This window comes from Perca flavescens, chromosome 3, assembly GCF_004354835.1.
Source record: "Perca flavescens isolate YP-PL-M2 chromosome 3, PFLA_1.0, whole genome shotgun sequence".
Taxonomy (NCBI): domain Eukaryota; kingdom Metazoa; phylum Chordata; class Actinopteri; order Perciformes; family Percidae; genus Perca; species Perca flavescens.
Window position 1 is genome coordinate 10,175,981 of NC_041333.1, and position 22,126 is coordinate 10,198,106.

A 22,126-nucleotide genomic window follows, 5' to 3' on the forward strand; every position below is an offset into this window, starting at 1 on the left:
TGAAAGATTAAACTCTGTTTATGCTGATGGGTTTTATGCCAATAGAAAAGCAGTTCACAGCTGTTGAAATGAAATGCCATCCATGATGAAAAAGGTAATGCACATCAGTCACATCACTAACTTTTTAGGGATTTCTGCCAGACTAAAAATTACTGATAAATGTATAAGATACCAAGCCATAGGAGGTAAGATGGAATGAGCTTGCTGTCATTGTTTTTAATGTACACAATTCAGAACAAAGACAACAAGGAGAAGTGGAGGGAAATTCTAATTACATACTGTACTTTATCCACTAATAAAACATAGGCCAACAGAGTACAATGATGCACATTTCATTGGTGAACATGTGTAACAATCACACCTAAAGTCTATTACTTGTGCAGCACATAACATTGTTCTCTGTCCAAACACGTTAAAACAACAGCAACAACACAAAAACAAAATTAAAACATTTATTTACATTTAAAAACATTTCATCAACCCCCACCCTCATAAAATCACAGTGGACACAAAATGTGTTGCGAATGCTCTTCAAGCAAACAGTGCCTTTGCCACTGCAGCTGAGACTGGGAGTCGAGGCCACTGCATCAGCTGGAAAGTCAGAGTGGTGAAGCAAAAATCCAGACTGTGGTCACCCGTCTGTTGTCATGTCCATATATTGCCTTGTTTGGCCACTTTGCAGTTATCTACACTCCGGTCTTTTCTTTGATAAAGCCACGGAACTTGGTGACTGCTGTGTAGATTCCGGGTTTGTTCCTGCGGGCACAGCCATCCCCCCAACTGACCACTCCTGCCAGGAACATACCTCTGCCGGACGGACTGGACAGAGGGCCGCCAGAGTCCCCCTAACAGAGACAAATACAGGTTAGGTGTTAGCATAGAGTTGCTACATGGGGGCAGAGTGGGGCATTTTCTTTTCTCTCTGCCCCTTTACCTCCTACACCCTCTCCTCCAGCCTGCAGTTTCACAATCATTTATTTTCCCATGGCTGTGTAATCAAATAGTAAGACGATGTGACTAGTGTGTGTTCATCATTCAGGATGCAACGATGCATCGTAAATCGTGAGTGTCCCTCTTCATCAAAGCCTCTTTTATTGCCACAACATCGTCGACAACAGTTCCATTTCTAGCCAATTCTCGTTAAAAAAAATATTCAATACCGTGACTTCGATACAGATTCCTAAATGTTTCGGTTTTCAATACCAATTTTATAAAACAAAAAAAATGACAACATAACACATTTCTGCAAAAATCTTTTTATTTATGTTTCAGCTCCTACTACGTGAGCCGTCTCTATGTAACGTAGAGTTCTTCCTGCGTGTCTCTACGACGTGTAACATCAGACGGCTAATCACAGACATTATTAGATCTTGGAAGAAGCATGCTGCGTGCTGATTGGCTCACTGACGCTGGTGAGATTTACTCCTAAGGTATTGAAATTGGGTATTAAATGACAAGGCCTTTTTTTTTAATACTCGATACTTTACGACAAAACTGAGAGAACTGAATGAATAAGAGGAATGCAACTCCCAACAGGAATGTATTTTGTTTCTGTTTTCTAGTGTGGCTTTGTTTGTTTTTTGTGTTGCCGGATGTGGGGTGTACATGTACGAAATGTGAAAAATCTATAAAAACCAAAGTAAAAAAAAAAAACTTTAAATACTTCAATACTTTAAAAGCAAGCCCAGGTACCCAGCCCTAGAGAAAAAAATAAATTAATACGGATATTAGTTGCTGTGCTGTGCACTTCAATTTGTACAGTACTTTGGTCGACTTTGGTTGTTTTAAATGTGCTATATAAATACATTTCACTTGATATGGCCTTGTTTTGTAAAACATTGTGGCAGGAAGGTGAAACCAAAAGAAAGAAAGCTGGGCAGCCTGGGGTTCAAGGGCTTTTTCTTACCTGACAAGCATCGACGCCTCCGCTCAGCACTCCGGCACACAACATCCGAGACGTGATCTCCCCTCCCATCAGACTGTTACACACCGTCTGGTTGATGATCCGGACCTGGGCCTTTTGGAGCACTTTGGCAGCAAATCCTGAAGCACAGACAAGACACACACATGAGGACACCATCCCCCTTGTGTTCAGGTCTAAATTTAATATTACCCTTTGGGGCTCTCACAGTCATCAAAGAAAAGTTATTGTTCCTATTGGCGGGCCCTCAGTAAACAGGTATAGCGTGTGTAAGCAACTACATGACATCAATCTGTAGGTAAATATAGAGCAACTACAATCAATAGATTCCAGCACGTTATATAAATCCCACCAAACATCAAAAACTCACATGTAAGACACTAATTGATTTGTGATATCCGTCCACTTACTGGATATTTTAGAGATTCAGCTAAAGTTTTATAATAAAATGTTTCAGTATTAGTGGCGACAAGTATTCACCAAAATGAGGAATATTAGGTTTACGGTTGGTGGAGACTCACCTCCTTCTCGAGTGGCGCCCCACCCGGTGATCCAAACCGTGCTACCAACGGGGAAATCGTGTTGGGGAGCCGGCAAGCAGATGGGCTTGATGTAATCTGAGTAAGTGACAGGGATGTCCAGCTCCATCAGGGCGATGTCATTATCGAAGGTGAATTTGTTGTAGTTGGGGTGGGGTATGATCTGCTTCAGGTTCCTCTTCACCACCGCATTTCCAATCGTCTGCTGGTTGTGAAGGCCCAGGTAAACTTCCCAAGTGCCGGGCTGGGAGTACCTGAGGAAACACGGGCGCCAAACTGCATTCTCAAGCAAGGATAACCACTGATGGCAAGGTCAATTTTATTTGCACAGCATCTTTCATTGCATGAAAACACAAAGTGCTCTACATTAAAAACAATACACACACGCAGGCACGTATCTGCATATGAAAATTGAATAATCACCAGACATCTAAAAGTGGATGAGCTGCAAATAGATCTCTCCACCTTACTTATTCTGAGAGAGCTGTGAGCATGATGCAGCAAAATAAAGATGTGTAATCGCTAGTGAGAACATTAAACAAAGTAAGAGGCTACCTTGTTTTGGCGTCATCTTGCACACAGTGGGCGGCGGTGACCAGCCAGCGTTGACTGATGATGGTCGCTCCGCACACGTGGCTGGAACCTTTGACATGGAGGCTGACCTGCCAGGGAAACTCCCCCGCATCGGCGTCCTGACCGCCCACAATACGAGACGTCTTAAACATAGTGCTCCCGCAGTCTGCAACGGAAAACAATCAGTCGAACGCAGGGCTGGCTTGTTGCAGCTTGTAGTCGTGTCTGAAGTGGGTGGAAGTTCACATCTGTGCTCTCATGCAAGCTAAACAATACAGATGGCGACGATAACTAGGTTGTGAATGGGAGACAAAGCTCTCCCACCCACCGAGCTTCTGATTGTGACATACCGCAATTCTGCTCGTCCGATCCGTCTGCGCAGTCCTTTGTCCCGTCGCATTCTGGGTTCACTTTCCCGATGCATAGATTGTTACTACATTTATATGTGAGGTCCGTGCAGGTCACAGCAGGGCCTACGTCAGTGCCTGTGTCAGGGCCTGCTGAGAGGGAAGAACAACCAATTTCAAACTATGAGACAGACCCTGGAGGAATTCCTGCAGTGCGGGGGGGAACTCATTTGAGTACCATCAATTTTGTGTTCATTGGTTTTTTTTGTGTTGCATTTTAGGTCTTTATTAGATTGGAAAGCTTTAGACATCAAAAGGGGGGGAGAGGGGGAACGAAATGCGGCAAAGGGCAACAGGTCGGAATCAAACCCGCCACCACTGCGTCGAGGACTGAGCCTCTGTATATGGGTGCACGCTCCACCAGGTGAGCTACCCAGGCCCCCACGTGCAAACAGTTTAAACGGATAAGATCGTTTCACATTTGCACTGCAGTTGAAGTTGTTTGAGAAAGTGTTCTTGAAGCTGCGTTTTTTTTTTTTTTTTTTTAAGTGAAGAATTCAGCAACAAGCTAAAAAAAAAAAAAAAAACTCTGATTTGTTCTTTACCTTTGAGACAAATATTGGTCTCTTTAGCCCCACTATGTTTACCCATCAGTTGCCAACTTTGTATTAGAGCCTAATTTACACAGAACCGATGTACTGCTCCTCTGATCATGGCCAATAAAAACTGTGTTCTTTTTTCAGAACATATGAATGTTTATTTAGTCATTTATTTTATTTATTCTATATTTTCTCAGTGTCAAGAACTGGGTGACAATGAAATACATAATGTATAACTGTAAATGTTCTTTACAGTTTTTCCCCCCAGTCGCTTTGGTCCATTTCTCAGATCACAGTTGACACTCTTAAAACTGCTTGTTCAACCTTCACATGATCTGGTCTCTTGTGCACAACATAAAAGCAATTTATCATTGTTTTGGTCAAATTGCAATTGATCATGTACAACTGTCTGCTGTTTTTTTACATGATCAATTGCTTTTGTCATGTTGATCAAAATATAATATACTGGATGTTTGTTGAATGGTCTTACACCCCCCAAAATCATCTAGGCATGAGTTCATTGAATATGTCTTAAAATGCAAAATGGTTGAACTCCTTGTCATAAAATCGGTCGGGCAAGTTTCCCTTACAGTACATTCCGATTGTTCTTACAGATTGTTGTTGTGACTTGTTGTCCAGAATTGATTACTTGCTCTCAGGTGAATCTGGACTTCCACTAATGAAGGAGATTGTGTGAAACATTAGATCAACCTCTATGTAAAATAGCTTGGAGGTGCACCTAATGAACCAAAAATAAAAGCATGAATGGGATTCCTGTCCAATCTGTGACTTTGTACTGTTGAAAGGTATCAATTCCATTCAGAAAAAGTGCAGCCTTGTGCATTTTCAATCATTGTCATCAAAAATGTAGCCATACTGTAAATCAGAAAATAGTAAAATAATGAAAGAGCACAATTTTATATTGACAACACGACTAAGCTTTTTGACAAAACTAAGCCTCTTCTTTATAAACACTGACAAAAGGACTCGACATTCTGATGGCACTGACATGTTCATCGAGATAAAGATTTACTTTTGAGGAATAGACTACAGCTTTTGAGCAAGTTACAAGCTTTTGCAGGTCATCCATTGTGTGGTGCCGTTTGTAATAAATTGTTTTGAAAAATCGACTTACTGGTAATAAAGCTATTTGTTAAAGAAGGCAGCTTTCGGAGTACCTTTGCATAGTCATTTCGTTGCACAATTCATATAGAAAGGTCTATTTTCATTCCAGCTCAAGAATTCACTATAATCGGCCATCATATGGGTAATCGGGACAGAGCTTTCACCATACCAGCTCCCTCCCTCTGGAACTCCCTAGCCATACCATCCGGGACTCTGTCCTGGACACATTCAATTCATCAAAACACACCTTTTCAGATTAGCCTTCCACACGCAATAGTCTTACATATTCTCCACTGATAGTTACTGGTTTTAATGTTTGCTTTATGTGTTGGTTTTATTGCTTCATCTGTTTTTAACATGCTAAATGTGCTAGTTTCACTGTAAAGTGTCTTTGGGAACTTGTAAAGCGCTACATCATCGCTTCATTTTACCCCTCTAAAATCAGCATGGTTCTAAAAAAATCCCATATATAATTATAGTGTGTTATAATAATAAAATATAATTCAATAAATTATATTTTAAAATAAAAGATGCATTTGTTTTAAGTGTGTGTACGTACATACATACATACATACATGATATTTTAATTTATCTTAGTGTGCATTGGTCTCTAAATCCATTTTTAAAACACTGTTTACTTATTATTATTTCTTGTCTGATGTTTTCCAATCACAGTCAATTTTTCCATGTTTGAAAGGTGCTTTATAAATAAAGATTGATTGATTTCAGTCGGGCTCTACTTTGGATCTCTGAAATTTGGTGCTGAGCAGATAGTGTACAGTAGGTGTCGACTACAGCCGCCTGCTGCTGCAAATGGGGATGCAGTGCAACCAGTAGGGTAAATGTGCGTTGAAACCAAATCAATTGTGTAGTCCACTGAGTAGCTTAATAAATCAGTCAGCACAGGAATCAGGCTGAAGTGCTTGACTACTGTGGCAAATTATTCCTCGTTTTGAGAAAAAGATGGTTTTTACAAACATAAATGCTAGATTCAGTGACATCATTGTAGCCTGGTAAAGGAGTCTTACTTCTTGCACAGTTGAGCTCATCTGACCCATCGCCACAGTCGTCCCTGCCGTCGCAGTGATTCTTCTCCGAAACACAATTGTTATTCTTACATGTAAATTGTCCCAATTGGCATTTACCTTGGGAAACAAAAGAAACAGACCAAGTATGAGAAAACGGACTGAAAGCCTTTTGCTGCTTGTGTAAAATCCGTCCCCCAGCAGTGTCGGCAGGTCTTACCACAGTTGAGCTCATCTGTGCCGTCTCCACAGTCATCTACGCCGTCGCATTTCCAGAACGTGGGCTTACACAACCCGTTCCCACAACTGATATCTTTTGAAGAGCATGCTGGAGAAAAACACAGTTAAACTCACTTTGTGTGCCAACACTGTAGAGAGTGATCCAACTGTTGATTTGGATTACTCTTTCCAAATGTCACCTGAGTAGACGGTACTTACTGCACTTTAATTCATCGGTCATGTCTCCACAGTCATTCCAGCCATCACAACTGAGCTCGCTTTTAATGCAGCGGTTGTTTCCGCACTGGAACTTGTCTGGACAAGCTGTGGATGACAGGGTTAACGTGAGGTACGCTCGCGTAATGTTAGCAAATAACCATTGGCGGGGAGAAACTGAGCGACTTACGGTCTGTGGCGTCGATGGCCATGTACGACGCACTGAAACCTCGGTCCACGTAGGAGGCGTCGGAGGAAAACACCACGCTCATTGTGTTAGTGTGGCTGGTCTCTATTACGTTTGCCATTTCTCCACACAGTCTGAGGATGACAGGCACAGATAGGGCTGAGTTAAAATAATCGATCCTCCAATTAAAATCTCTCTTTGTTTGAGTGACACAAGACTTTCACCTGAAGAAACAGGGGTTTGTGTCCCGGCAGCATTACTTAACGGGGCCGGTGTTTTAACTCAAACCACAATCTTTTTTTTCTAATCTTACCTAGACATTTAGGTGCCTAAACTTAACCATCGTCGACGCAGGACAGCCACTTTTTGTCAACTGCAACTCTCACAGTGTCCTTTACCCGGCTCATAGCTAAATTTAACTGTAAAGACCCAAAGTACTGTCAATTTGTCAGAGAGAGGTCCTTTTTTTCCATTGTTTAGCATGGTATAGTTGTTTTACACTCTACTCACTGGTTGTAATCTACTGTTGCACTATACTGCTGTAGTTTGTCAATGACTGTCATGTTATTCCTGTTAAGTAAAATGTACTTTAAACAATCAATTCTAATCTAAATCCTAATCCATGTTTAATGTAAACATCAACCTGGTGCAATCTAAACAGTATATGGGATTGTACCTGAAATATATCGAAGCAAATTAAAATTGAATACTAAATGTGTTTGACTCGGGACCTTGGGAATCGGAATCAAATTGATTTGGGAAATCTTTGGCGATATATTTATTAGGGGGTGGGAACCACCAGAGGCCTCACGATACGATATCATCACCATATTTAGCGATTTTAAACATATTGCAATTTTCTGCGATATATTACAACAAATTTTTTTTCCCCAATTTTAAATGATGTCGCCAAAAGGAAACGGTGTCAAAATCTGTTTCATCTAAAAAGATAAATTTCTCTGTTTGTTCATCTCACTTCCATTTTATTGCTGCAAAATCAGATTGTCAAGCAGACAAACTGACCAACACACATAATAAAAGATCCATACTTGGCATCTGTATAGATACAGTACTGCCACAGACAATATTACGATACTACGCTGTATTGATTTGCTCCCCCACCCCTAATATCTAGCCCCATGCATAAGCAGTAACATTAGAATTAAAATGTCTTTATGGTCATTGTATGGGTGCACACAACGAGATTCAGGCGCACTGCCTGAAAGGAGCTCAAATTTAAACAATAAAGGAGTTAGTAAAAAATACGAACTGTTTACTCACATGCACACATTGTGTCCCACATACACACAGATTTAAACACGCATACACAGTATGCGTATGTATACATTGTTGCAATATCTTACATATTAGACTGTAAGATATTGCACAGAAAAGTTTTATAGAAAAACTAAGATGTATGGACTCACTTCTTTCCGTTGACCTCCACGTAGTCTTTGGGACAGTCCTTCCTGTCCTTCCAACCAGGCTCAGCCAGGAGTAACTTCTTGAAATTCACCTTCACCCCCTTACCAGCAGGGACCTGAATGATTGACAGAAACGAGTAAAAAAACATGACGACAGTGACGGGACCTTCTGAGGAGCAGGGGGTTAAAGTGGGCCAGAACAATCCTGAACGGTGGTCTTCCACTTTCGATTAACAATTAAATCAATCTAATTGGCAGTTTCATACATCAGGGTTTCCTGTTAGTTTCAAATAACGCCAAATTCATCCATTCCAGTGTTTCCTCTAGTCACTCTCAGCAGCGTGCGCTGTGAGTCCATGAACAGGGCGACTGTCTGTGGTGAGTTCACACGTTTGTAATAAAAGCAGGACCGTTGCGTACCATCTGGTTAAATTCAGTTGAGCGGTAGCCTACCGGTTACAATCAAACATACAAACATGATTTAGTTTTAATAAAAACCTAGTCTCGCATTGCCAGACCTTCCTCCACAGCACTGCGGAGGAGGGTCTGGCCAGTCCACACAGGATTCCGGGATGGGAGAAAAACGTGCTCTGGTTTATTGGCATTTCTTTAAACCAATCACAATCATCTTGGGTGGCGCTAAGTGACGGACGGAGCAACGTTGCCTCTGCAAAACAGCCTTAGGAAGAAACTTGTACGTGTGTACATTCAAAAGTCGTGCAAGAGAAAACTGGACAGATAGTCTAGCTAGCAAACTTTATAAAAGTAGCCTTGTAGTAGTAGTAGTAGTAGTAGTAGTAATAATAATAATAATAATAATAATAGTAGCCTAAGCCCCCCCTCTCCCCCCACCTGCCAGATCCCACTTTAACCCCTACTGATGAGTGAAACAGAACAGAGGCCTGTGTGAAACCTACGATACGGCCGTGTAACATGTCAATTAAACGCTGACGTCTCACCTGGATCGACCACTGGCAGGAAATTCGAGGAGGATAGTAATTTGGGAAGTTGGGAGAAAAGAAGTCGCCTTTCTCGCCCAACAGCTGGCCACCGCACGTTGTACCTGTTCAGAACAACATTTATGTGTCAGCCTTTCCACAAATATCAAATACTCATGATGCAGCTGGTGGCAAACGTCGGCCCCTACCTAGACTTCCGCGTGGGATTTGGGAGACTCGTGCTCTAAAACCTGGGTAGTTCAGCTTGTCATTTGTGGCCATCGTCACCAGCATCACATTACCAGAAGACCGAAAGGTCGGTTTTGAAGTGTGTGAGTATTGCCCACACAACCTGAAGAAGAAGGGGGAAAAAAACAGACGAATATATGCACTGTTCATTGATGTGATGGTATGATCCAATTTTGTTTAAATGCATGTTTATTGTAAATTAACTGATTCTTATTGGATCGAACACCAATGGAAATGTAAAATGATGCTTCTGAGGTTTTTCCCACTAGTAATGAATTATGAATAAATTCTTATTAAATCTTGATTTTAAACAGCACATCATATTGCAGTCTTAATCCCTCATGTGATTTAGAAATTAACCCCCCACACACAACCCTGTATTATACTCAAATTTGCAGACATTATCATTAATAACATATGATGTCAAGGCTCTGTCAAAACTTTATTTTGGATTGCCAACGCAGCCAATACGACTTCAAATTACAGACATGTCAGATTCACACGGGATAAAGATCACAGACGACCTCCGTAATGATAACAGATTAGTAGAGGTCCCCAGGTAATCCTAGTCCTGTGTGAATAGTGCTTTACAGCTAGACAGTATATCACTCAGGCATTTTATGTCTTCCGAGCAAAGAACGCCACTAATTATTTTGTCATGCACACATGAAAGTTCTGGTCCTGGTTGTTGCATATTCCTTTTCCGGTTTTGAAAGAGCAATCACGGTTTCAAATTTCAGCTGAATTGCTCCCAGATTTAGAGTACACCAGGGATCTTCAACAAGGGGTCCTCAGAGTTGCTGCAGGGCAGTCGCCAAATTATTGTTCGATAGTAAAAAAATAATAACTACTATGTCTGAAAATATACATTAACATGAATCCAACATATTATTTGTAAGGATAAATCTTTTTTTTGATTTACACAACATTTATGATATGCTTACATTCAGATAGTTACACTTAAATATTCACTGTGCTACATTTTAACATTAAAACATGCTGTATAAATATATGAATAAGTCAACAATTATTGTTTTAATAACTTGGTACCGTATGCACCATAAAAAGCTATGTGTAAAAGCAAGTGTTTCCCGCAGCACTTTGCAGTTTGGGCAGCCCGCCTAAGCTGGGGAACCATACCGCCTTAACTAGGTCGTCAAAAAAAACAAAAAACAATCCTCTGCACAAAAGGCCGTCAAGTGCATCTCGAAGAGTAGTGCGGGCGCGCTTCACACCGCGAGCGGGCACGCGAGCCACACGGCCGACATGAGATAAAGAAAAAGAGATGTGGTCCGTCGCTGTCTGGAGGATAACTAGCCAGTTGATATCGCGCGTGTGACCGTGAGAACTGTAAGTCGTATAACTAATGGCGATTGTTGAACTCCCTTGCTCACGTTTGTATTTTATGTGCATTATTTACATGCTACAGTAGTTACACTGCATTAAGATAATGTAATTAATAGTGGGTTTATTGTTATTATTTGCACACACACACACACACACACACACACACACACACACATATATACACATACATACATACGTGTGTGTGTGTGTGTAGTATAAGGACCGATCAGAAGCATCGCATCTGACCAGCAGAGGGCCTTATAATACAAGATACACTCCTCTCTATCCAAATCTAAAAACATGTATGAAAATAAGAGTGCAGAAGGCTTGGAGTTATTTATTGGCTTGAAGCTGTATTTAGCAAAAAAGAAAAGAAAAAAAAACTCACTGTTGCATAACGCGGCTCTCAATGGCCACCAAGGAGTCGTAGATTTTGACAAAGTCATTGTTGCAGTCGTCCTCCAGTTTCATCGTATCAAAATCGAGCATAATGACAAAGTTCGGGTCCGCTCTCAGCTGCCACTCGGAGAAGGTGTTGGGGGGATAAGGACTGTCGGGGAAGCCCGGGGACTGGATCTGCCCTATTTGATTGGGTTTTGTATGTACTGCAAACCTGAATGACTCTGAGACAAAAACATTGACTTTTAGTGGTGTTCCCATTCGACTCTGTAAATCAGTTGTTGGAATGCAAATTAAATTATGACCAGTTTACAAATTTATTATGCCCAGTTGCATAATATCATGCCACTACATTTTCTGGATATGATGGACAAAACGTAAGACTCATTAAGTTTCTCATTAAAGGGGGAAAAACAACAACAAATTGCACGCACAAGTATAACCCATGCTGGGTAGCAAGATCAGCTGCAAACAAAACCCTATGTCAGAAAAATATTGTAATTTAACAAGAGACAAGAGATGCTAATCGATAATGGTTTCAGTTCCAGACCCTGTGAACTATGTGTAAGACATGTTTGCTGTTTTCTACCTATATTTGTAGATTAGTTGTCTAAGATAACTCTAGTAGACAAAATGATAAATGAAAGCTGAGGACTTACGGCTGAACGTTGTTGACAACATTCGGGAATCGATTGCTGCGAGATAAAAACACAAAAATCACATAACTTAGATGAGGCTACAGACAGCAAAGTACGTCCACAACATTAGTTTGGCCTTCGGTTGCTTTGACCCTACCTGAAGACATCACATCTTCAAGGACCAGAGAGTTGCTAGGTCCAGAAAACGTACGCTGCACTTTGTCCACTAGCTTCTCCATTGAAGACATGGCACTGTCTACAGATGCCTGTTGGTCCGCAGGGACTTTGAACTCGGACAGGTAGTAGGCAATAACACTGCCTTCACTGAGAGCAATCAGACAAGAATTAAATAGTATACAAATGGAGCAAAGTCAGAAACAAAATGTCACTGTACTAAAAGGGTCAGACAGGTGTGTGTGTGCGGATATATCAAGACTCGTGTTGGTCTTATATTACTACTACTGTAAATTGGTCAATGATATCAGTATTATAATGGCCCTTTCCCAAACACAGATATGTAAAAATTTTGTTTTTTTCTTCCCAGATTTTCTATAAATAATAGCCGTTAATGCAGCTACAATAATTTCATTTGATTTGTAGTGTTACCTGGTAAAACTTTATTTCAGTAACCCTTTTGATGCATATTTCTTTCCACAATTTATGTCTGTTGCTTCTGTATGTTTGTTAAGTTATTTTTCAATACCACAGCTCCTTTGGGTTTATGTTACAGGCTGATACAATTTAGACTGAACTGAAACACTAAGGCTTCAGTAAATCCCATCCAGTTTTTTGGGCAAGGAAATCTTTAAATAAAAAAAAAAATGCCAGCATTCAATAGCAGAGAGCATATACATGCACAATCATCTGACTTTGCAATGCTAATACCAGAAAATGTTTAGAGATTAGTGTGTTATAAACAGTGGTTCTATTAAATCTACATGCATGCATACAAAAAACAATCACTTGTTCCTTTACCAGTGGCCCTCCAAATTTCAGTTAAACCTGCTAACCAACACTAGGGCTGCACGATACGAGGAAAATATGCGATAATGATATTACTTGGGATAAATTAACAGATATTAAATTGTACTCAGTTCTGCATTTCTGCTGCTTTCAGTATTGTGCTAAAATGCAAAAGTATTGCTTGTTGGATTTAAAACAAATAAAAGAATTGAATATATCAATGCACCACTTAAAAGAATAGACGGTTACCTTTTAATGTGCAATTTTCTGCTGATATCTTCTTTCAACTAACACAAAACATCTCTGAGTGTCTACTGCGATATGTTGCTGCCTTTGGCGATGTGTATATTGCGCAAGTTGAAATTGCGATCGCGAAAAAAAAAAAAAAAAAAAACATGAGCCTCTTGGTAGAGGTAATAATAAAAGGATTTGTACCTGAAAGCCTGAACTGTAGATCCAACATAGTATTTTTTCAACGGTGGACTTTTGGAATAGATGGATTTGAGCTGAAAGAGACCCAAAAAATCCCAACAGATTGTGAATGAAGTTTGTTAATAAAAATAAAAAAATAAAAACACCCAAAAACAATTGCTGACACGCAGATGGATTCCAGCAGTGGTGTGGAGGCCTGAGCCGCAGTCTTACCTGTGATATCACCTGCTGTGCCAGCGCCTTGAACTCGGAGGTGGTGGAGTTCTCGTAGGCGTCTTCGAACACCTGGTTGGTGATCCGCATGGAGCCGCTGTACATCCTCTTGAGTTGCACATTACCCCGGACTGCAGAAACACACAGACACTGATTTCTTTTTGCCTTCTGTCTTTTGAGTTGCGAAGTTTTAAGTCCCCCAGGTGTATCCGTTTCCACTGATGTCTCCTTCTAGGTTTCAATCACTTGCATGTGCAAATGATCAGACTGAATAAACAGAATGAAGGCTGCACTGGGCCCTACCTTACCAATGAACATTTCCTGGTTTATCAAAAACTTCTATGCTTACGCGTTTTTGTTGATTTATCAGAAGGACATGAATAAGGACAGCAGTAAATGTATGTTTTCTCTCCCATTTGATCCATATATTACATCGCCACCAGAGGTCCGTCTTTTGGTCCTATTTGTTTGTTAGGTATCTCGAAACAAAGTCTTTTCAATGAAATACAGAGAAATCTTAAACCACCAAGGGCCAAGAAACAAGTCCATTAATGTGGATCCAGTAAATAATTTTGTTTAAAAAAAACAAAAAAACTAACTGTGTAAAATGGGCTTTTTTAAAGTGCTCATATTATGCTTTTTGGCTTTTCCCCTTTCAATTATTGTGTTATATATCTTTTTTGTGTTATAGGTTTACAAAGTGAAAAAGCCCAAAGTCCACCCCAAAGGGACTTACCATCTCCAACAGAAAACACTGTTCACAAACTGCTCCAAACAGCTCTACTGTAGTCCAGCCTTTACTTCAGAGACAAACGTGGTCACTTTGTAACACACGTTATAATGCTCGCCTAGCTGCTAGCGTGGCACTCCCTCATACTCTGCAACTGACAAGCTTGCTGTGCTGACCTAGCTAATGCGCATGTGCGACTCCCAACAAAGATGGAACAGAAGTGAGATACCTCACTCTGTAGCTAAAACAGAGAGCTCAACACACAGGGTGAAAAGAGGAGCTGCAGCAATGTAGCTTTGGGAGACTGTCATGATCTCACGACCTCCAGTTTTCGACTCGCAGATAAGTGTCATCTTGAGATAAAGAAAATTTGGAGCCGTTCGTCAAACGACCGACCAATCAGCGTTGGTTTTGAGGCGGGTTTAGGTGTGACGCAACAAGAAGCGACTGTTCAGTCTAAACAACATGGCAGCTTCCACGGATGAGGTGAGCGTAGCCATCGCACAAGTTTTATCCGAATTAGAAAGTATTCCTTCATTGAAAGAAGAGCAAAAAACGGCACTGGAGGCTTTTCTCGGAGGAAAAGATGGTTTTCCTCTTCTCCCGACTGGTTTCAGCAAGAGTTTGATCTGATTGGTTGATTTTGCCCGTCTATCACCAACATAGGTGGTGATAGACAGATGGTATATCCAATCAACTAACCAGTATTTTCGCTCCTTCCCAAAAGTTCTCCAACGGAAAGTTCCCAGATGGATATGCCGAGCAAATGCGAAGCAATCCATCTGGCGGAGTCAGGTTAACAGCGTTAATGTGCAGTACAACAAATATATGGTGTTTTCTGAAAATTAAACCACATAAACCTATTGGTACAACCTCTAAATACAATTACGAAACTGAAAATGAGCATAATATGAGCACTTGAAAAACGCTTTTCTCATCATCTACTAAAAAGGACTTAACTTTGAAAAATAACTAAAATCACTAAACCACAAAATCAGGACCAATTAGGTTGCTTGCCAGCTAGCACCTGTCAACCCTGTACATACTATACATGTCCGTCATATTAAGTGTTCATCTTTGTCAGTTCAATGCATCTGCCATCGTGGTTTGCCGGGACTTTTCCCCTGGACTTTAATAACATGGTTTTGCTGTTTTGTATTATTTCTCTCATGTTGACTAAGCACATACATCAACATGCCAATTGCCAAATGGATTGATGGCCATTACTCACCTTTAAAGCAATTTGTTTTCATTGTGTTCAGGTGACTTCAAAGTTTATGCACTTTTTCGTCAACTGTTTGCTATAGAGCTCAATAGTGTGGTTCCGGAAGGTAAAACCCTGTTCATTTTCTCCATAAAAAGGATTTTGATGATTAGCCATAATGTCTAAACCATCCGAGGTAGACCAGGAAGGTGTGAGGTTGTGAAATTAAGGTTTCTGATCCTCTAGAAGCCACAAGTCTGTGTGATATCAACCTTGTTTTAAGAAAAACATGTTTTATTAGAGATGTCGAACATGACCACAGATTATCAGATTCTTTCGCCCCATGGTCACCAAAGTAAATATTTCAGCCATTCTTCAACAAGCCACATATCTCCAGAACATTTTCAGAAGTACACATCAGGACAAAGAGAACTTTGTTTGAGACCAGTTTCTGTCTCAGGACCAAACTATCGCCAGATCTCACAGAGAAGCTAACGTCCGCTAACGTTTGTGAAAGAAAACAAACTAATCTCTGTGATGCTAAATGTTACACTTTCAAACGAGGCCACGCCCCTTCAGGAGACAGGAAGTGTGTACCGTTTCATACCATTAGCACTGCTTGATATGCGCCATCTTTATTATAGGGGATCTTTGGAAATGTTCACTGCACCTGGGAACCCGCAAACGGCTATAGCAAGCTGCTACCACTTAAGTCTATGATCGTTTCTGTACACAGTCTTGTACCTTTTGCGGTTTTCAAAATGTTCTTTTTCTGTTTTATGGTCACAATTCAACTTGTAGCTGGTTGGCTTGGTCCCTGACTTAAAACTCTTTATACAAGCATTTCATAAAATGTCAATGGAGCAATTGAACGGGGGGAGAAGAGAAATACAAAAATGTTTTTAAAAAAAAAATCACTTCCGGAACCAGAGCCGTTCAAAAAGTGGGAGGTCACTGTTGAGCTCTGTTGTGTTCTATTTGTCTAATTAATATCAAAGGAAAGAGTTCTTACAGTGGAAATGCCAGACCAGCAGTCCAGTTATAAGGGCTATAACAGCAGCAAAGACCACCACGGCGATCACAGCCCAGACTCTCCTGGGACCCTTTTTCTTCTCAAGCTTTTTGTTATCCGATGCTGGCAGGAACTGGACAGACGTGTCCCAGTCTTTGTCCTGGAAGACAGAAAGACAGTTGTATGGGTGAATGAATGATCAACACATAAAACATAAGGGCCAATAACAGCTTCAAAATATGAATTCTTTTCACAGGAGGGTGAAGACATTTGTGGAAAAGCATTTCACAGAGGACGTTTCTTTAGTGACACTTGATTTTTTTTAAGACAGAGAAGAAATACCTGTCTTTTCTCTACCTGAGTAGACTATCAGCTGAAAACAGCAAGTATGAACTTGTGTATTTTAGGAGTGTTCCAACCTGGGGTGACCTACAGAATTGCATTCTCTAACAGATAAAAAAGGTGAGTGATGGTGCGGTTAGTAACTCCGAAGGGAACTTCATGCATGAGTCACGGCCCTGTGGTTACTCTTTGAGAGACAAGACAGAGAGGGGGGGGAGGGAGTACAAAGTTTCACCGTTTACAATCCCGTCAAACCTGCTGCGAGCAAACCACTCGCAGATCTGAAGTGGAACAACAACAACTTTTTTTGAGTGCTTGCCGGACTGTAGTAGAAAATTAAAGTTCCCTGGAAAACTAGACAACGTTATGGACCAACAAAAGTTCATCTTAAAAGCTTTGGGATTCCTAGGACTTTAAGGTTGTGCATGTAGGCCTACGTTTTACAATAACAAGGCGTTTCCTGGAATATTGTGTGCAGTGCAAAACTAAGACTCCACTAAGTGTTTCATAAACAAAGGACAACACTTTCCTTCTGCCTGTATAAACCTGATATCCGTGCTGAAGGACTAGAATTAATTACACTGCACCTATGAGGGAAAACATTGAGTTTTAAAGAGCAGCAGGTTTGACACCTGTCATATTAAATTCCTGTTGTAATGGCGCATTGCAGAGTCTGTGGAATGGATACGCATGCATGGCTCGGTTTTGTTTATTAACCAAATACTGCATTACGCATTCACTGACGAAAGTGTTTTAAAAAGCAAAGCTACAAATTAAAAAAGGGAAATAAGTTCAATATTAAGAAACAGAGAGAACATGTTATAATGCCACATCTCTTTATAAACAAGAAGAGGTTTTCCGGGCTCCAAATCATTTTCAAAATAACCAGAACTGTTAACTTAAGCCTGGACTGCAAGTATAAATCTCTATTGAGCATGTAAACAGTGTCCATATGGTTCAATAAATATCATTACTATAGAAATACACACTGGAAAGAAGCTCCCACTGTCAACTTCAAGGCACCTAACCATTGCCCAATCCTAGTAGGGCTGCCACCTCTTAGTCGATTAGTTGACTAATCGGTCGTTTTGGTCGACTAAGATTTCTTTAGTCGATTAGTCATTTTTTTATGCTTATTCGTGCTTAATTACTTCTTTCCAAGAAACTTCTGAGCACATTTATGGTAAACACAAGATTTAAAGTGGTGCTTTTGCAGGATTAATTGTGGAGAAACTCAGTTTTACAGATGGTTAATTAACTACATTTATATTGTGCTTTTCTAGTCTTAACCACCTCTCAAAGCGCACAGCTCTGTCAATTAATTTTTTGAAAATGAAACCATGTAAACCTATTCTGGTACAACCTTAAAATACAATTATGAACCTGAAAATGAGTATAATATGGGAGCTTGAATGTAAATCTTAATAAGCAGATGTGATCATTATATGTTTTGAAAGGCATTTCATTATTACCCAGCCTCACCGTCAAGAACTTTGCTACTGAATACTCCTCAGATCTGCTCATCATTGTATCCTGGAGAACACATTCTCTGAGAATGAAGGGGACTTTTTTTCACATAATGCGTTGTGTTCCTCACCCAGCTGTGATGAAAGCGGAGTAATCTGGAATTTGAATATTTGTGTACAGAAGAAAAGGACCGCAGTGTACAAGTCACAACAGGGCGGAGGAACCTGGAGGAATTCAGGCGTCAGGCCCTCGATGGCTGCCTGCTTTCTGAGGACCTTCTCCGCTGAGGAATTTAGGGAGGTTCAACTTAGGGAGAGAGAATCACTAATTGGAGAAGGTTTTATCCAAAGCTTTGAATTGGTTTAAAGGTGTAAGGGTTTTGGAGTATAATTGACTGTATACCACAGGCGCGATGACACCTCATTTTTATTTATTTTTTATTGTGCCAACTTCTTGGAAATGTGTCTACAGAGAAAAGGGGCTGGGCAAGTTAAGCTTCCTAGAGCTTGTTTGTCAACTCAAAAACATGTTACATTAACAACAATGTGTGTTGGAAAGTAATAGCATGGGTCAAAGAACATGACACAAAAGATTTTTATAAAAAGGATTTCTGATATTTTTTCACAAACTACTGCTCTTACTTGAATGGAAGAAAACAAAAGATTAGACATAATCCCTGTATCCCATGAGATATGGCTATCTTTCACAATGTGTATTGATCCTTATCTGAAAGCAGATTAGAGATTTTCTTGTACATTTTGGGTGTATATGCCGCCTCAGAAGAGGTATTTGTTTTCGTGAATCTAAAGAGACACTTTTTTGACATGGGATTAACAAGTTTAAAATCTCGCCCAAATAATACCAAGTTAAAGTGCCGGCACAGCCTTTAATCAGAACAGAACCTGAAGCTTGGCGTAGAAATTAAACCAGGTTTTCACAGCTTCTAAGTTCTTAGGCAAAACAGCTTGTGGGCAATAATGTGTTGACAATGTTGAGGTTTTGAAAAATTATTTGGAAGGTTGAATGTGACATTCATTTAAGTGTTATGCTGATGAAAACACAAGTGACCTACCTAGCCTACTTAACCCTTGTGTTGTCTTCCCTTCGACCATTAACTTGTTGTCCATCCAGGTCAAGAGTGAAATAGAATTTTTGGTGCTTTCCAGTGTTTTTTGCTCTTTTTCTATGCTTTTGACACCTTTTAAAACATTTGTCACTTTTTTCAACGTTTCATTTTTAAATTCATAGTCCGTTAACCTAATTTATATGACATTATACCTATTTTTTTAGTTAAAAAAAGCAGAAATTATGAATTAATTTGACTAATAGTTAACATCAAAGGATGTTGAGTGAATCACAGACTGGTAAATGTCAAAGGTTGGTCACAATACTGTTTTAAAACCATTTAAACATGTTTATAAAATTGAATAAAACACCCAAAATTCAATGAAAGTAATCATTAATTTTACGTGCAAAGATCGTTGTATGGGTTCCGTACAATGTACATCCATGTTATTTGGGAATTTAGGGTCAAAGAAACCCATATTTCTGACATAAAGACTTTGAAAACGGGTCAAATTTGACAACACAAGGGTTAATGGCAGGTTTGCTATCCTAGGTTAATTTACCTTTAGCTCACACTAACTTTAAATTAACTTTTAAGTTTGTCTTTGCATCAGTGTGCTTCACTTTCTGTTCTGTTCTCTCCACTGTCCCACTAATATGCACCGATGCTAAGGAAGAATGCCATTCAGGTAACACCCACATTCTTTCATAGAAACACAAACTAAACAGTTGTTGTTTTTATGAACTAATTTCATATAAATTCGTTCATAACACACAAAGTAGACTAGACTGTTTTTGTGAAAAGCATTTGGATGTTAGGGGTAAAAACTCTAGGGCTGCTCTCTCTTAGTCGACTAATCGGCTGTTTTGCTCTTAGTCAACTTAGATTTCTTTAGTCGATTAGTCATGTTTTATGCTTTTTTCATGCTGAATGACTTATTTCCAAGAAACGTACGAGCACATCTCTGGTAAACACAAGAATTAAAGTGGTGCTTTTGCGTGACTCTTTGCGGACAAACTCAGATTTACAGATCTGTCAATTAAATCAACTAATCGATTAGTAGATACATCTGAATGAGTGTTCGTCGACTAAGAATTTCTTCAATCGAGCACAGCCCTAAAAAACTGTCGATACGTGCTCCCTATATCGAGAGTGCTACTTAGCAGTTATGCACGTGCGTGGGCGCAATATTGACAGGGGATTTGGGCTATCGAAACACGCTGAAATATTAAATAAAGATGTTATAGGCTAATAGGAGTGTCAACATGTGCTCAACGTATTTTGACATTAGACTTGTCAATTTGTAAGCAAAAACGTAAACGAAAATGTCAATAGCATAGCCTACTGACGGAAATATACGACTAGAAATGGAAACCCATAAGGTAGCATTTGTCGACGAGGCAGCACAATTCGCCAGAACACCCCCACCTATTTGCATGACTTAAGCTATGTGTAGGCTGTAGGCTACAGAAGTAGCTAGGCCTACAAGTTTCTTACCGGCTTTGGGGTGTATCGTAGTCCGCTGTCCATGTAGTCCATTAGGGGCCAACTCTAGGCTGCTACAATTAAAAACCAAACAGACCACAAACACCTGAACTACAACTTCTTCTATCCCCCAACTACTCCTCTTCTTCGTTTGTGTCTTTGACCTAATAGCAGTTTTTGATGCTGACCATAGGCTGTTTCGCCCCCCACCCCCCGAGGTGAACCTGTAGGCTAGGCCTGGTTGCCAGGAAATGATCCAATTGTGTTCGTCAACGAATTCACCTGCGAGTAAAATAAATCTATAGGCCTACCAGCCACAGGTAAAGACGAAGACAAATGGCTTGTGGTGTCTTTAAATAAGGCTCCTCTTAGGTCGAAATGTTATTCACAAATGTCTGTCTGGGCCTGAATCTATCGCGCTTGATTGCGACGGAGAGAAACTCAACGAAACCGCGGAGGAAAAACTTTTTCCGGGAGTTTCAGGTTTCTGCGGGAGTGTCACCGCCCTGCACCTGTGGCAACTTCCTGTTTACCTGGCGCAGGTTTTCGACTAGGACCTCTCTCACTGTGTGATGAAGCTCTACCATTGGTCGGAATAAGTGTGACGACGTCAGAGTTAGTGTTTCAAACTGGCCCGTGAATAGACCTTATAATGTCATTATGATTACAGTCTGGGCGGGACATTCTATCGCCCATCAATCATAATTTCCGATACATAGGATGTTGTTGTTGGAGTGTAGGCTACAGTGTAGGCAACTTGTGTGTGTGCGTGCGTGCGGGCGTGTGTGTATGTGTGTGCGTGCGTATGTGCGTGTGCGCGTATGCATGTATTTGTGTATGTTTGTGTGTGTGTGTGTGTCTGTGTGCGAGCGCTCGCGCTCCTCTCTGGCTTTCTCTTCCAACAAAATTGAATGTATGGAGATCCATGGTTCAAATTAAAAAAATGTAATATCTCCAAAAGTACAAAAGCATAATAATAATAATAATAATAATAATAATAATAATAAAAAGGTCACCTTATATCAAGTACAGTGATAAAAATATAAAAAAAAACAATAAAGCATTAATAAAACATCGGCAGTCCTCATTTGATAGAACAAGGATCAGAAATGAACAGTTTTAAAGGTGAGATGATGTTGAGGCAGTTACACTGCATAGGTCGAGTTAGACCTAATTTAAAATGATGGGTTTTAAGAGCAGTTTTAGATTGTGTAATGGAGTTACAGTGCACGGATGTGAGGAGGGAAGGAGTTCCAGAGTTTTGGTGCAGCATGGGAGGAGGCCCTGGCACCCACTGTGCTCAGCTTGATGGCTGGTAGTGCCAGTACACCTGAGGACCACAGCGGAGCGAGAGGGTAGGTCTGAAGGAGGTCTAGTGAGATAAGGAGGGCAGGGGCGAGGCTAGAAGGGGGCACGGGGTTTTGGGGCTTACTGTGTACAGAACACATGTGTGGTTTGATAGTGAG

The 22,126-nt window shown here is 40.4% G+C and overlaps 1 protein-coding gene across 3 annotated transcripts; it reads right to left on the bottom strand.

Annotated features, from left to right (window-relative positions):
• Positions 1–61: 61 nt before the first annotated feature.
• Positions 62–21,241, bottom strand: st14a (ST14 transmembrane serine protease matriptase a). 3 transcript variants are annotated; one of them, XM_028574405.1, is made up of 19 exons: positions 20,673–21,241; positions 16,301–16,460; positions 13,355–13,485; positions 13,145–13,215; positions 11,904–12,070; positions 11,768–11,803; positions 11,098–11,332; positions 9,323–9,465; positions 9,135–9,238; positions 8,179–8,291; positions 6,755–6,885; positions 6,568–6,672; positions 6,350–6,457; positions 6,133–6,249; positions 3,384–3,530; positions 3,016–3,199; positions 2,443–2,714; positions 1,907–2,043; positions 62–845 (listed from the first exon to the last, which is right to left on the bottom strand). In XM_028574405.1, the coding sequence occupies exons 1-19, from the start codon at positions 20,712–20,714 to the stop codon at positions 687–689; spliced, it is 2,562 nt and encodes an 853-aa protein (XP_028430206.1). In that variant the 5' UTR covers positions 20,715–21,241; the 3' UTR covers positions 62–686. The 3 variants fall into 3 exon arrangements, with proteins under 3 accessions (XP_028430206.1, XP_028430205.1, XP_028430208.1); XM_028574404.1 differs by having other exon boundaries at positions 3,384–3,533; positions 20,673–21,240; XM_028574407.1 differs by lacking the exon at positions 20,673–21,241 and having other exon boundaries at positions 3,384–3,533; positions 13,355–13,504; positions 16,301–16,376.
• Between the last annotated feature and the right edge of the window lie 885 nt (positions 21,242–22,126).

Coding starts and splice junctions, on each gene's coding strand:
- st14a (XM_028574404.1), bottom strand. CDS start 20,714: ATGGACTACATGGACAGCGGACTACGATACACCCCAAAGCCG. Junction 11,804..11,903: donor TGAAGATGTGATGTCTTCAG/GTAGGGTCAAAG, acceptor TTTATCTCGCAG/CAATCGATTCCCGAATGTTG. Junction 9,239..9,322: donor AATCCCACGCGGAAGTCTAG/GTAGGGGCCGAC, acceptor TGTTCTGAACAG/GTACAACGTGCGGTGGCCAG.